Here is a 16,126-nt window from a genome sequence, read left to right on the forward strand (position 1 = left end):
GCAATCTCAAGCATTCTTGTAGATTACACAAAATCTTCCTTCATTATCAAGCCAAATGCTCTTGTGCAAATTATGGCTTATTTGAACAGATTTTGACTACATTTTTGGTGTATTGTTTCAAGATAGGATATGCATTCGGTTCGAAAGACAATGGATCAAGGATCTTCATTCTTTGCAGTTATGGAACCATGTCGGTATAGATTTTCTATATCATTCTCTTAGTATTTGTTTCAGTAAAAATGTAAAATCTGTCATCTCAGCAGTCCTACATGATTGATCTTATAATTATCTGTGAATAGGTAAATCAAAAAGTTATAGTTGGTCATTACGGAGGAGAGTATTATCTCAGCTTTGTTGAGATTCAATCCTTATTTATTTTAATAAATTTGTCTCGCACTAATTAACTCAACCATGCCTCGGGGTATAAAAATAAGTGCAACACGAGGATTTATCAGAGGTCATCAATCTTAATACTGCTCTTGACCAAGCATACTTAATTTAGGGGTTCTGATGGGATTCCATTCGATGTATTAGTATTTGTAATATAAAACTCAGTTGTTCTAATTTTTTTCATTCATAAAAATAGCCTATTATTAGATTTTACAGTGACGAACAATTTATGCAGTTATATTTTTTAACGTGGAAAAAAGTTTACATAGAATGACAATGAATTGCAAGTTTTACCTATTTCTTTTGCAGTTGCATATTATATGAATATACGGCATTGTTTTCCTTCCACCTATTTAATTTGGTTTTATTGAATATGTCACGGGCAATATTTATAAATTTCTTTTAATATTTATATATTTTTTAAAACATTTTTTTGAAGTAAATTATTTTCTGAATATTTATATTTTTCATTGATCAAAAGATTTTAAAAGTTTTTTAAACAATATTTTTTGTCAAATAAACGAAGCCTAATTTGAGTAATTATTCCGTCAATAATTAAAGACTAAGAGTTATATTTAAAATAAAAAACTTAATCAAATCAGAAAATTGGCTAAATAATTACCTTTAATTAATTATTGTGGAAGTGGTTAAAGGGGCAAATCTTATCCCACAGCACTAATCGCAGTCGCATTGCACGTGCGTTGTAAAACCAGGCACATCTACCTGTCGCGCTGTTGCTTCATCATCTCGGTTCGCCGTCTTCCCTTCGAGCCGGCGGCGGAGCCATCTATCGCCGGAGAGAAAAAGGAAGGGGATACGCCATGGAGGTCGCCTTGTCCTTTCCGCGCACAATCCCTGCCGATGCCCGCCGCGTTCTTTCCGTTTCTCCCAGATCGTCGTGGAGCAGCGGCAGGGCAGCGCCGAGGGCTTCCGCCTCTGCCTCCTCCTTCTCTTCCGCTTCCTCGAGGCCTTCTTCCCTGAGTTGCAGCCTCGTCGCTACTCCTTTCCTCGGCGGTGGGAGCGTCCATAGCGACTTCAACGGATTAAGGGTTCCGTCTCTGAAGCTGCCTACTCTACCCCAAGCCCGCCGTCCCATGAGGGGTGTCGTTACCATGGTAAAATAACACAAGAAGAAGAAAAAATCTTGTCTTTGTATCAATTGTTTGATTTGTGAACGTTTCATCCTTGTTTGCGTTGTTTTTTCCCCCAGATTGTAGTGGCGTTTATGTTTCGTTGATTCTTTAGTTAAGTGTACCTTTTTAATGACTAGTACGGGAGTCAAGTTCAAAATCTTCATTTTCTTCGATTGCTACTGTTTTTGCCCTTCCTTTCTACTTCAAAATGAGTATATTCGAGGTTTATCTGGTACATCTACATGGAGACTTTCTTGGATATGTTAGGTTCTTGTTTGCAGCGTTATTTTCTTTTTGAGACTCCTGGGTAGAACTTTAATTACTTACAATAGCTCTATGCCATTTCATGAAAATATGTCTATTGTTGTTGGCTTCGTTGGTGAATTGTTTTTTTCTGAATCATTTTCTCGACGTTTGTTGCTTGATTTCATTTTCTTAATAGGTCATTCCTTTCTTGAGAGGAACAGCATGGGAGCAACCGCCTCCAGATCTAGCTTCTTACTTGTATAAAAATCGAATTGTATACTTGGGCATGTGTCTTGTTCCAGCAGTGACAGAGTTGATGATGGCAGAGTTCTTATATCTTCAATATGAAGATGCTAAGAAGCCAATTTACCTATACATTAATTCCACCGGCACAACAAAGGTTAGTAGATTTTCCCTTATTGAAGGATTATACCAATTTACCATAATGACATGCTACAGGATTTGTTGATTTAATGCATTAAAAAGTGTGTGTACAGCTTTGTTCATCCATCAGAATTTGCTAGTTCAATCATTTTAGTTCGAGTGATACATGGCATTGATTGCCTTGGTACCTTTGTATACTATTTTGTGCCATACAAAAAGCTTCTTTTTTGTTGAGTTACATTTGGGTGCTTCATGTAACTGTTGAAATATAATTTTGGCTAATGATATCAACTAACTCTCTAGTTGAAGCATTTCTGTATGGCTTCACTTGCATTTTGTTTGCTTCATTTCATGATAAATTATTGGTTCATTGTTTTGCATTTGTTCTTTCTGGTCTGGTCTTGGCTTCAAAGGAATAATATCTATTTTGCTTAGTGCTTCTAGTGCCATTTCTCATCTCTATGTTACTTCTTCTTGATATTGGTAAGATTTTTTCCCCACAAAGATTTGTTCCTTTGCTATCAAATTTACGAATAAGATGATATTTATTGATTTAAATTTCAGACGTAAGGATTACCGGGTGGGAATTTGTAAACTTCCAAGTTAGTAGTAAGAAAAATAACATAATCACTTTTTTGCTCTTATATGAATCTATTTCATTGAACGATGAGGTTGTTTATATTAGGAGATGTATGATGATTTAGTTAGTCTTGTTTTATATGTCATTCTGGAATTATAGTTTCAGTGACATGCATAGTTTTTGGACAACAAAAAAATACCCTTTTTATTTATTAGTTTCCCTTTGTCATAGTTAAGTATAGAATTAAGATCATCTTAGATTACAATCTAAATTGGACTTGGCCATGTGCATATTTTACGGAGTTATTTTTATTTTAGAATATGTTTTTGGCTTGTACGATCAAATGGAATTAGCCAAATTCACAGCATTAGATAAACTGAACAGTTAGCTTCTTATCATGATTAAATTAGTTTTTCCTGGATGAGAATCCTCTAGGATCTGTTTCTGTTCACTAAAATTTGATGTTCTGTATTGCCAAAAACTTCCATATCTAAATAAAAATACTTCCAATGAGTTTCTCATAAATCCTAATTATGAATCTAGGTTACGATGCTCCTTTGATCATTTATGGAGTTCGTGTCATTCCATTGACGCCTTTTCTTCTTTTTATGACTGTTACATTCTGGAACCTAACCAGATTATTTGTGCACATAGTAATTTTCTCTGAACTAACCCTCTAATGTTCCTGCAGGGTGGAGAAAAGTTGGGCTATGAGACAGAAGCATTTGCAATTTATGATGTCATGAGGTTAATTCATTTACTCATTCTATTAAACTATGTAATTTTTCTGTTTATTTTGTTTCTAATTTGTTGGCCACTTGCTCTTGATGCTATGAAGTGCCACTGTCCTATGTTGCGGAAGTGCTAGGCATTTGCTTGAGCGAACTAGAGTGCATACATATTGTAAAATCTAAAACTCATTGGAATTTTTTTTAAGGAATAATGTTCCTAGAATATATAATGTTGATAATGCAAATTCAAGAGCTAGTTGACTATTTATGTATACTATGACCCTTGACTATCATATTTGTTAGAATATAATGCTGGATAAAGATCACATTAATATGCTTTACATTGGCATGAAAAACTTTGAGAGTTGGTTTAAGTAATGTGTCGATTGAGTAACCAAAGAACTATCTAAACTCTAAAGTGCTAGCAAGTTGGATCCTTAGGTTCTTAGTTCTCTTCATGTCCATTTGATGATGCTTTTTATCATGTTTATCAATTAATCATGGAAATTTTGAAAAGTGGTCAAGACTAAAAAATTCATATGAAATTAGAAAGAAAGTGAATATTCTCTTAAGAAAAAGTAATAGTGAAGGAGAAAGATCAATATTGTGTCTACTTGAGAGGAAAGGAGTCCAGATGGAGGGAAAGGAGGAAAAACAATCTTTCACTTATCACTTCGGTAGAAGAAAGAAGAAAAGATCAATTTCGAGGTTCTTTTTCCACTTTTGGTTCCTTTCAGAAGCGGTAGGAAGGGGAGAGTAAAAGAGGAAAGTGTTGAAAAGATAGGTTTAACCCTACTCGGTTCGGAAATGGCAAAAACAATGGATTAATTTGTCATTTCCTTTATTTGTTTGTTTTCCTCTCTCATCAAGTAGACAAAACAAAGGAAATCTCTCCTCTCTCGGTTCCCCGATACTTTCCCCTCTTCCTTCCTTCAAGTGAAGAAAGTAGAGAGATAAATAAAGAAGCATCAGGAGCAAGTAAGTACTTTAAGTCACCAACTGATGTAATGTATTTCACAGAGGTGGTATTAGTAACAGTTGCACCAAGGTGGGAGAGGAAGAGAATATGCTGGAGTTGGAAGTGGAGAAAATGAGGAGCTGGAGGTTTCTGCTAGAGAAGACGAAAAAGATAGGAAATGAGAGGGGAGCTGGATAAGAAAAGGAGACCTTTGTAGATGCCAAATAGACTGAACAAGGGAGAGAAATGAGAAAAGTAACGAAGAGAGATTAAGAAAAAGTCATAGTAAAGATGGGAGATTAAAAGATGACAAAATGTGAGAAATTTTCTTCAAAGAAGAAACTAGAAAGGCTAGATAAGTTCATAGTCTACTCTGCAGGCATGCTGATCACGACCAGTACCTATTGGTACCTGGTTAGACCAGCATGTGGCGGGTTTGCTGCTTTTCAGGAGATCAGAATTTAAGGGTTTTGCTTGCCATATTTTGAAGCTAAAATTCATAATCTTTCAAAAGTCATAATCCCTTACAAATGATTAAGTTCTTCCCCAGAAATCCCCCTGAAAATGAAACCAAAATAGAGAAACAAGATTGATCAGAGTGGAAATATCGTAACTTAAAACTCTCAAAGTCATAATCCCTTTGATATGCTTTTTTGTCAATTGTTCTCTTTAAATATTGTAACTGAAACAATTTTCTTGTAACACTTTAGTGTTGTGTTGCCAAAGCAGAATTATCTTCTTACTGTATTAATTGTGTTGTTTCTTTTATGTTTAAGGACCAGTCCGCGTAGAATGTGAATCTTTGAAATGACTGTTATTCCAATATTTTTCTCATTTCTTATCTTGAATAGAATGCGTCACTTCTGACATACTGAGTGAACATAGATACATATGCAAATGCATCTCTTACTTTCAAAATACAGGTACATTAAAACTCCAATATTTACACTGTGTGTTGGCAATGCTTGGGGAGAGGCTGCACTGCTCTTGGCTGCTGGTGCTAAAGGAAACCGTTCTGCTTTACCATCATCAACGATAATGATAAGACAGGTAGGGGTCACCAATCTCCACTTATATCTTGCTAATTTTAAGTCGAATTGTTGTATGCTTTGCTTCTTGTTCTGCCTGCCATTCATCAGTGTGTATTCAGATAGATGACTGAAACAATGCTTATATCGCAGCCTATTGCAAGATTTCAAGGTCAAGCGTCCGACGTTGACATTGCAAGAAAAGAAATAAGCAATGTCAAGGCTGAATTGGTATACCACTCTTCTTTAAACTGTTTAAACATGATAGCCAATAAGAACATTCATATGCTGTGCACAGATTTTTTTTTTGCAGGTCATATCTGTTTAAACATTTTAATCAAAAACCTGGGTTGACATCTGTCTTGGCATGAATTTTCAAATTATTATTTTTCTATGTTAATATGAACTATTTTAAAGGTCAGTCAAACATATGCTATTTCTCTCCATGCTCTTAACATTACTATAATGTGATTATTCTCTAAAAGTAGCTTTTGTGAGTATCAACTAGCTAGCCTATTCATATATGCACATGATACATTGAACATTTTCGAAAATTACTATGGAAGAGATTCGCCATATAGAAAAACTAGCTGTTTGCAGATAAATATCTATTGGGAGTTTCAGATTTATCTTAGGAGTTTCTGTTAAAGATTGCATATTCAATTCGCAATGTGAACCTGGCATTGACAAAAGTAGTCGATTCTTTCTGTTGGTATGATATTCCATATACCGTTAAGGCCATGACGACATACCTATTCATTGAGCTGATGCTTATATTCTCTCGTTTTCTATTCCTTTTCGGTCAGAACCCATCTGGAGTGAATTATAGGTTTCTACTGTAAATATACTGAAGCTATTTATCCCCGAACCAAGTGGGTGATCTGCTCTTGAATCTCGCCGCCCTGAAAGACAACAATGTGAATGAATGTCCAGATCTTAGTGGAAGAAGTTGTACTGTGCTTCTTTTCTCATTATTCTCCTCCGAATAGATATGCCTATTTCCTGTTCTTGGTCGCCAACTTAACTCTCTTCAGGATCATGCAACTACTTGTCTATTAACATCTCTCAAATGCTGAACATTTCTACTACATAAAAACCACCCTGGAATCATTCAGCAGTTTCTATATCGAATTATAATATGGCATGTATATCTAGTATCTAGTAGTATGTTTTTATACTTCCGACATTTGAATGCAGATTAGATGAGAGTAAATAGGATCCATATAGTCGATCCCACCTCTGTCAACTTCAAAACTGACCTTGGACTTGTTCAGGTATCTCTATACTCAAGACATATAGGAAAATCCCGTGAGCAGATTGAGGAAGACATCAGACGCCCTAAATATTTCAGTCCTAGTGAAGCAGTCGAATACGGGATCATCGATAAGGTAAAAATTTCTTCTTCTTCTTCTTCTTCTTTTTCTTTCTCGAAGCTATACAGAAACTATCTGAAACTTTGGTTTATTATCAGGTTTTGTACAACGAAAAAAGACAGGAAGATCGAAGTGTCGTCTCTGATCTTAAAAAAGGACAACTTTCATAGACTGGTTAATGCAAATGACTGGCTGGTAACTACATTAAGTTGTGATTACCTTTTTATTCATTTCACATTTGCTGCTGTAACTTAAAGTAAACAAGATTAGCAGAGTTTCTTATCATTAGTAAGTTGCGTACAATAGCATTGGCGGGTGTTTCGTGCATCGGACTATTCTTTAGTAATGTGAAGTGAAGGCAATCCTTCTTGGAATGGGATTATATGTAGGTTGAGCTCGCTGAGGTTTATCCCTCAGAGCATATGATCTTTCTAATGCTTCAATCATTCCCTAAGGTTGTTCTTAAAATATTCTTATTGTTCTACAACAGATCCAAGCCATCATCTCCTGATTAATGTTGAAATAAATAAGTAGGGAAAAGTAGGGCCGTAAATGAATTAAATATTTATTTTGATGATCGATGAAAAATTTTTATGGGATCAAGTTGATCATTTTTTAGATTAATCAGTTTGAAAAGTTAGATACTTAAATTATAAAATATGATAAGAGGTGGGATTCAAATCTTACCTAGATACATTACACCTAGGAAGTTTTAAAAACGTTAAATTTTCTGTCAAGATACATTTGTACTTTTCGATTTAATCTAGTTGTAGGTGGGAAATTTTTGTGGAATCGAATTGATCACCTCTAGAGTTATCGGATTTTGAGAGCTAGATATATTAAGTGATGACCTAACTATAGTTACTAGACATCGATCAACTTCTCCTATATATTTCGATCCCATTTATTAATAACAGTTTACAAATTTGTATCAAGTTGATTCATTTGTTTAAGTTGTCAAGGAGACTAACAAAATGATTAGGGTTAATTGTTTCACTAAGCACATAGACAAAGATATCTACAATGAAAAAAATAATATAAAATATATTTATCAACTTATTTATTTATGAAATTTAATGCGAAATTATATTGTTTTAGATATATTTATAAAGGTAGGTAAATCAATAGACAAGTCATTTAGTATTTCATCTACACAATTTAATTCTAGTAATAATTTTATAACTATTACAACGTACATATTAGATGAACACGTCAAATCCGCATTGTAGTAGTTATGAAACCATATTTATTATAAATATAATATGAATTTTTTTAACATATTAAATATGTGTTATAGCAACTATGAAATTGTAGTTGTTATAATGTACCCAACTGTTTAAACTTTAAGCGGGAGATAGTAATGAGAATGATATTGAAGGGCAATTAGATATTGTACATGAGTTGGTTATGATGGGACATACCTGAGTTGATTATGACAAAGTAGACTTGCATAAGAGGGCAATTGTTCGAACCTCGATGAAGTCGAGACAATACCGTTTCCGTCGTGGTCAACTGTAACTTTTCGATTTACCTCTTCACAGATGATCGTGAACCGATCGTGTGGGACGGTGGGATTTCATCTTTTTGCATAAGATGAGTTGTTGTTGGGGTGGAGTGTCTTTTTCATAAAAAAAAATCTTTAACTTTTACCCATATTTTTAATCCTTTTTAATTTTAGACCCTGTTCCAATTTTCTTATTTTTTAGGTCTGCTTTGTAATTTTCTAAATTGTAAGCACGTTTTGACAAGAAGACCACAAAATTCGCAATAGAGTAGAATAAAAGGGAAAGAGATGAACAGCGAAGAGGGGCAGCGGAGGAGGCCGTGGAAGAGAGAGAAGGAAGGAGAGAGAGAGCAGCGGCGGCGATGGGGAAGGAGCCGACAGACGAGCAGATGGCGTCGATGAAGGAGGCCTTCAACCTGTTCGACACCGACGGCGACGGACGGATCGCCGCGTCGGAGCTGGGCATCCTGATGCGCTCCCTGGGAGGCAACCCCACCCAGGCGCAGCTCAAGGATATTGCCGCCACCGAGGGCCTCACCGACCCCTTCGACTTCCCCAGATTCCTGGATCTCATGGGCAAGTACCTCCGCCCCGAGCCATTCGACCGCCTGCTCCGCGATGCCTTCCGCGTCCTCGACAAGGATTCCACCGGTAAAGTCGCCGTCGCCGACCTGCGCCACGTCCTCACCAGCATCGGTGAGAAGCTCGATCCCGCCGAGTTTGATGAGTGGATCCGCGAGGTGGAGGTGGGACCCGACGGTGCCATCCAATACGAGGACTTCATCCTTCGCATGGTCGCCAAGTGATCCCTTCGTTTTCGGCGGCGTGTGAACTAGGTATGTCCCGATCTTTGATTTCATTATGCGATCTGTTCGTCCTGGTTGGGATCTGATCTTAATTTGACCATAAATTTATCCCTCAAACCTCAATTATGTCGATGATTAGGGTCTCCACTTATTTCTGGTTACCTTCTCTGATCTGAATGCATTTTGCAAAGTATATCGAGTATATGATGTTAAAACTGTACGATTGTCTAAGCATTTTCTATGATTGCATCTTTTCGTTTTTCCAAATCAACTTTTTTCTCTTTTTTTTTTAAAAAATTATTTCACTTCGTGTCACGATTCATTTGTTTTGAAGGATTGTGTTTCTATACTTCAATGAAGGTCTCTTCATGTTCTTAGGAAGCTTAGAATTTTTGAAAAGTAAATAAATATTTCTATACCAACCTAGTTTATGCGTTTATAGTTCACATATGAATATGATTTATAGACAAATGGACTCAAAGCTCTTCTTTTGCAAGCTAGATTCTCCCATTGATACAACCAAAATTCTCCATCTATTGATTCTTTTTTTTTACCTATAAAATGAATATCTCTATTCTCCATCTAAACACGAAGACAAACTTTAGTTTAGTCAGAAAATGCCCTTATCAAACCTTATCAGATTTAGAAAGATGGCTTACAACTATTGAGCTATCTAATCTAATTTGCTCCCCTACCTTTCATCTCCCGGTATCTGGGTGTATCTCAATTAGTATGAGTATCAAAGATCTAGGAGCAATAAAAAGAGGAATAACATCATAGTTGTAAATTGATTGTATTTTTAGAACTCCTTATCACTCAATTTTGCTTTTCTCATCTTGAATCTTGCACTCTAGTGGAGATGGTAAACTATCATTATACCACTGGTCAGATTTTGTTTATAAACTTAATATCGATGGCTAATCTGTCAAATAATATGGTTACATGTAGATGTTAGTTGCCATTTTGACAAAATCTGTTAAAGTAATGTGTCAACCATTATAACCAATAACATATTTAAGTAATTTGAGGTACTTTTCTCATTGAAAGATGCCCCAAAACTTTGCCAATGGTTATGTCATAGTAAGATAAAGTCGTTTGGAGAACTTGGGTAATGCATGTTTGTTGGCAGTTATGGAAGCAAACAAATTCATGAGATTTATAGAGCTTTATAAACAGTGTAGATGGTTTAGCATAATATCACAAAGGTATACATTGAAGACTAAATCACAACAACAAAACACCTGTTCGAACTATAGCTTTCGTAGATGTATTTTTTCTGCCAATATAACCATTTTATTGGGTATTTTCATGTAAAGGAAACTTGCCAGATGGAAGTTCCGACTGTGGCAACCTATCACTAACAATGGAGTAAACAATAAGAGGCATATGGCATTGCATTACAAAAGTATATTTGAAACTGAAATAAATATATTTGTTTGGGCTTTCTATTCCAAAATTCCATAGTTCCAATGAAATAGTTTGATGGACTTTTTTTGAGTTCTGAAAATACATGTTGAACCCAAGTTATATTAATTGTTCATGACTAAAACATAAACTACTTCTGAGAATATAGATGAAGAAATTAATAGACTTAGATGATTAAAAATTTAAAACACCACCAGAATATGCCAAAGTAAAAAATAAACAATAAAAAAGAGCATAAAACTCTTGCCCAAGCTTATTTGATGATCCCTATTAGGTGGTATAGGCTTTAGTGCTAGGTATTAATATTCAAGCTCGTACTTCTCCTACTTGACCGTTCTCAAGTTCTTTGTAAAACAATTATCTTAGTTCTTTTCTGGATTGAGAAATTTGGGAAGGAATGAAGAGGATGGATTTGGTTTCCATTATTTGTGAAGCCAATTAAAAGGATGGATTATCTTTCAATTTTTCTGCACATTTTTGCATGGCAATTTGGAGATATCCATTTCTCTCTCTTTGGAGATTCCTCTCTGTTGTTTCTTTTACTCCCCTTCCCCCTCCCATGATTATGAGTTCCTATACAAACCTTGGTAGAAGTCCAATATATTCTATAGTTAACAATTTAAATCGATTTGGAGGTGTGAGGAATAGAGAGAGGAAATTAAAACTAAAGTAAACATAATTAAATAAGAAATCCAAATATTACTAGTGATATTGCAATATAGTTGGAATCACCTGGCTGATGATAAAACCATTGGTAAAAGCCTTTTTAAGTCTTTCCATTTTGTTATCACACTTCTAGATATCAAAAAAATTGTGGTCAGCCCTCAGTTGAACTCTTTATAGTTTACCTCTCTATTAATATACAGACAATTTTCCTGTTACAGTTCAACTTTAAAAGATTCAACTCTTTGAACATTTCAATACCATAGCTTGTACAGGACTAAGCTAACTGAAATATAGGTTTCACCCTGAATTGGCATGCCAATTGAGCTTTGCCTGGTGGTACACTATCGATACTGGCCTTGTCAGTTGGTAGGCTTCTAGACCAATTCTCACAGTACTGGATTCCATATCCCCTCGGCCTCATGAACACCCGAGTGAAGCCTATTTCTTAATCAAACAACTCTTTCTTCCAGGTACAGCTCTTTTCCTTTCTTGCGATGGACTCTAACAATTCTAAGCAAAATGACTATTTTCATCATGAAATAGACATCAGCACCAGTGTCGGACACATTTAAGGCATCTCAAACCCATCTGAACAAACTAGGATAATCCCAAACATAAAATCGTTTTTGTTTACTTTTTAAAATACGTTTTATATGAGTCATATTAGTATAATAACTTATCGAACAGGCATGCTCTAAAATTCCAGATAAGAGCTATGCAATAGATACAGTTGAATACCTGCATCCTGCTGATACTTTGTAATAACATGGTTCAGTATGAGTTCAGTTGTCTACTATATTTATTTAAAGTTTCTTATCAGTCATATCCATAGTTATTAAAGGTGTGAGCTCGCCTGGCTATGCCTTGCACTTAGGTGCAAGGCGCAGCTAGGCGAACCTCTTACGCTTGGTCACCTAAACAAGCACCTTGTGAGAGATTGGTCAGGAAACCGATGAAGATTCAACTATACAAATTTGAAATATCTAGTGTTGTTGTTGTTGATGATGATATTATGAGTGAGGAAGATGATGAACATTTTGATGATTTAGATATTTGAAGTTTTTTTAATTTAAATTATGTGTATACCGTATTTATTTGCTAATGAATTTTATATTTACACTATTTTTAATATTTTATGAATTATAATTTTGCTAGTGAAATATTTTGATAGAAATTTTTTTATAAATATTTGAATTATAAAAATTTATAAAAGCACCTCACCTCGGTAAGGCATACATCTCAGGTCCCATAGCACTTATTTGTTTTTGAGCATCTCATATCTTAAATAACTATGATCATATCCTTCAACAAAGACATATTCAAGGATGAACAAACAAAGAAAACACTAATAGAATAAAAATAATAATTTAGTTAGTTTAAATATTACCATCCATATTACCTACATACAACTTAACGAATTCATATAGTCGAATAGTCTATCCCAAATACTTGGGATAAATACTGGCTTGATGATAATGATCAGAATGTAGGTATATCCATGGTTTTGACTTTTGATTGAATCTACATGATCCTGCAGAACTTTGTGTGCTTGTGAATTTCAGTATACTTATTGCTAGTAATTTGTTTTTGTGTGTTTCATATGATTAGATTTTCAGGTATATCTTCAATTAGATTATATCTTGATATTATGGTGTCTAATCTAGTAACTTTGTGAAGCTTTCCCTCATTTTATTTACCGCAAACTCTTGCAGACTTTCTTTGCAAGCGTGATTGTTCGACGAACTGGTCACGACCGATGGTTGTATCGAGTGACTTGTTACCTTTTCTCCAGTGTTATTTCGGACTCTTCGTTTACATTAGCTTGATTATCATTTTGTTTTAGTCAGTGTTTCGATTGTTACCATAAAACTTATCGTGTTGCATTCTCTAATTCTATTTTGTTTGTAATGAATTTGGCACTTGCAAAGTATTGTAGTCGAACACAATTTCGACATTGTTCTTTTGTGCAATTTGGCACTCGCAACTTGAACGAGTGTAACACAACGATCATGGATGTTGCTTGTGGACTCGGGAGAGGAGTGATCTTAGTTGAGTTTATGGTATTTGTCAATGTAGGTGCTTTACCCTCTTAATATTTTCTATAAGAATTTTAAAGTATATATATATATATACACACACATATGATCATGATATGATGCATGTTTTTCCGTACGCATAATGTTTGCGATTGAGTGCGAGTCAGGGCGCTCGGAAGTGATTCGGGCACTCCGTGTACTCAGTCGTGGACAGATGTTACGCGTAGAAAGATGTGCAGGGTATCTTTACTTTGTATATATAGATTTTAGATGTGTCAATTTTTTTAATTCCAATGGATTAATTTAGCAGGCATTTATTTATTAATTTTGTAGATTAATTGAATATTTTTATTCAACTGTAGGTGCACTAGTTCTATATGCCAAGATGCACAAAACAATATTGGTAGATGCACCTATTTAATTAAAATTAGTTTTTTAAATTAAAATAAAAAATTTTAGCCTAAAGAAGTATGGATATTTACATAGCCCATCTGGACCACATCTGAAAAGTTAGAATAATAAATACAAGTTAATTTATAAATTATAGCATAGTTTAAGTTAAAAACAAAAGACCGTTTCAGATTTAATTGTTCAGACATCTCATTAAATATTTTATTTTAAAAATATTTTTTATTTTAATATTATTATAATAATTATCAAGTAACTATTATAATATATAAAAATTATTTTATAATTATTATAATATATTTAAGATTTATAAATTAAAATTTAATTTGAATAAAATAAAATAGATGGTTTTTTAAATTATAATAATTATAGATAATTGTTAAAAATTATTATTTAAATTTTATTTAAATAATTTTGAAATAAATAAAAGTTATTAAATAATTATTATAATAAATATTATATTAGATATTAATCATAATAATTATAAATAAAAAATAACGTTGTAGCAAGTTAATAATAGCCACTATAATAATGTTAAAATAACAAATATTTTGACGATAAAATATCTAATAAGAAGTCCTTCTAATTTTAATTTTTTTTAAAAAAGGAGCGCTTTGATGTTTTTTTTTTAAATTTGGGATGCTCTATTCAATTTTTACCTTAGCTTTTGTTTAGAATATAAAATTATAGAATATGAACATTAAAATTAATTATTTTTTGACAAATTGAGCCCTCCAAATAACATACTTTAAATAACTTTTCCTATAAATTCATATGAATTTTTTGTTTTGTTCCAAAAAAAAAATCAGAGAAAACCCAAAAAAACTGGCATTGAATGCTCCTCAAAATAAAAGCACAAGGATAAACCGATTACAGTAAGATTGATTTGGAATGAAAATAAAATCTTCTCCCGAAAATTCTTATTTTTTTTTTTTTTTTTTTTTACAAACGAGTGGAAGATCATGCTAATGCTCAAAAATTTCGTGAGTGAAGAGAGAAATTAAACTGCCCCAATTATTAAGGAATATGTACAAAGAAAGAGAAGGAAGATGTGAAAGCCCAACCGAATGTGTACAGACAAAGAACAGCAGGGGGGAGGAGGGAAGAACCTGTCGAGCTCAGCTACTGAGACGCGACGCGGAAGTGAGAGCCACCGCTTGAGCCCAAACCTTCAGCCGCGCCTTCACGTCCTTGGGATCGTCGCCTGCGCAAAGAAAACGCCATGGCGTCTTGATCACCAACTGTTCGATGAAATGTTTGAATAGCTCCAAGATCGGAAGCAATCGCGGAGAAGCTTCGAATCGTGTAAAAATGAAAATCGGTGAAGATGTGTGTTCGGATCTGTACCTGGACTCGAGATCCTCCAGCTGACGGGGGAGTTGCCGCCGCTGCTGGTGTCGGCCGTCAGATCGGAGAAGGTTTCGGGGATCTCGAAGGTCCAGTCCGCCGGCAGGCCGATGCCGAGGTCGCGGCACGCCCGGACCTCCTCCATGTCCATCCGCATCCGCCCGGATCCGCACCCCGGGCGGACGACCACCCGACACTCGGCGGCCGATCCGTCCTCCGCCGCCGCGTGGCTCTTCTTCAGCTGCCACGCCCGCTCCAGACATCGCTCCCTCCGCCGCCGCCCGTGGCGCCTCCTCCGCCCGCCACATCGGGCTTCTGTCTCGCTCGCGTACTCCTTCACCCAATCCTGCCCGGGCAGGCTGCGGATCGGCGTCCCCGGCATCGACGCGACTCCCGTACCCGAATCCTCCTCCTCCTCCTCCTCCTCCTTGCCCAACCCGCCCGATCGAATACCGCCGCCGCCGCCACTCTTAGGCGCGCTCCTCGAGCCTTCGTCCTCCGACGAGGGCTCCACGTCGGCGTCGTCCCCTTCGGACTCCAGCGAGAGGCGAGACATCCTGTAGCTATTCGCCTCCTCGAACGCCATGGCGATGTGCTCGAATGACACCGAAGAGAGCAGAGCAGGAGACACGGAATCGAGTCCTGTGGTTAAAGTCTAATTAACGACTTCAGATATTTATAGCAAATCAAAAGGCTAAACATTCATTAAATAAAAAAAAGGATAAAAATTAAAAAAATAGGACGCCTTAAATTAAAAGAACGCCTTTTAAATAAATTAAAATAAAGGTTAAGAGGACATCATGTGAACAAAATCTCGATTAAATTGAAGTAATCAGTCTAACCAATCGAATTCGAAATTCGGTTTAATTAATTTAAATTTTTAATTATTTTTTAAACAATCTTAATTATTAATTTTTAAATTTAAACTTTAGTTAAATTGATTAAATTGAGTCGATTGATATATCATGATCAATAGTATGTTTTTAAAAAAATTTATATCAATTTCAATCTCAACTACACAATATCAATCAATCGACTACTAAAAAAATTCAATTAATTTGATAATCAATCAAATTAATTAATTTTTTATTGCTTATAAGTAAAAAATATA

At 35.2% G+C, this 16,126-nt stretch overlaps 3 protein-coding genes across 3 annotated transcripts; 2 read left to right on the forward strand and 1 right to left on the reverse strand.

Annotated features, from left to right (window-relative positions):
* The first annotated feature begins 1,091 nt into the window (after nucleotides 1-1,091).
* Nucleotides 1,092-7,197, forward strand: LOC141834910 (ATP-dependent Clp protease proteolytic subunit-related protein 4, chloroplastic). The gene is made up of 7 exons (XM_074722304.1): nucleotides 1,092-1,505; nucleotides 1,966-2,169; nucleotides 3,425-3,480; nucleotides 5,346-5,472; nucleotides 5,604-5,681; nucleotides 6,725-6,838; nucleotides 6,922-7,197. The coding sequence occupies exons 1-7, from the start codon at nucleotides 1,212-1,214 to the stop codon at nucleotides 6,991-6,993; spliced, it is 945 nt and encodes a 314-aa protein (XP_074578405.1). The 5' UTR covers nucleotides 1,092-1,211; the 3' UTR covers nucleotides 6,994-7,197.
* Nucleotides 7,198-8,618: 1,421 nt separating this feature from the next.
* On the forward strand, nucleotides 8,619-13,210 carry LOC141835015 (putative calcium-binding protein CML7). Its single transcript, XM_074722434.1, has 2 exons — nucleotides 8,619-9,163; nucleotides 12,937-13,210. The coding sequence occupies exon 1, from the start codon at nucleotides 8,690-8,692 to the stop codon at nucleotides 9,131-9,133; it is 444 nt and encodes a 147-aa protein (XP_074578535.1). The 5' UTR covers nucleotides 8,619-8,689; the 3' UTR covers nucleotides 9,134-9,163; nucleotides 12,937-13,210.
* A 1,437-nt stretch (nucleotides 13,211-14,647) lies between these two features.
* Nucleotides 14,648-15,652, reverse strand: LOC141834724 (uncharacterized). Its single transcript, XM_074722069.1, has 2 exons — nucleotides 15,016-15,652; nucleotides 14,648-14,872 (listed from the first exon to the last, which is right to left on the reverse strand). Exons 1-2 carry the CDS (start codon nucleotides 15,599-15,601, stop codon nucleotides 14,787-14,789), a joined length of 672 nt encoding a protein of 223 aa, XP_074578170.1. The 5' UTR covers nucleotides 15,602-15,652; the 3' UTR covers nucleotides 14,648-14,786.
* Nucleotides 15,653-16,126: the final 474 nt, after the last annotated feature.

Source organism: Curcuma longa, chromosome 9, assembly GCF_044706935.1.
Source record: "Curcuma longa cultivar G26 ecotype Majalengka, Jawa Barat chromosome 9, ITB_CL_G26_1.1, whole genome shotgun sequence".
Classification (NCBI taxonomy): Eukaryota; Viridiplantae; Streptophyta; class Magnoliopsida; order Zingiberales; family Zingiberaceae; genus Curcuma; species Curcuma longa.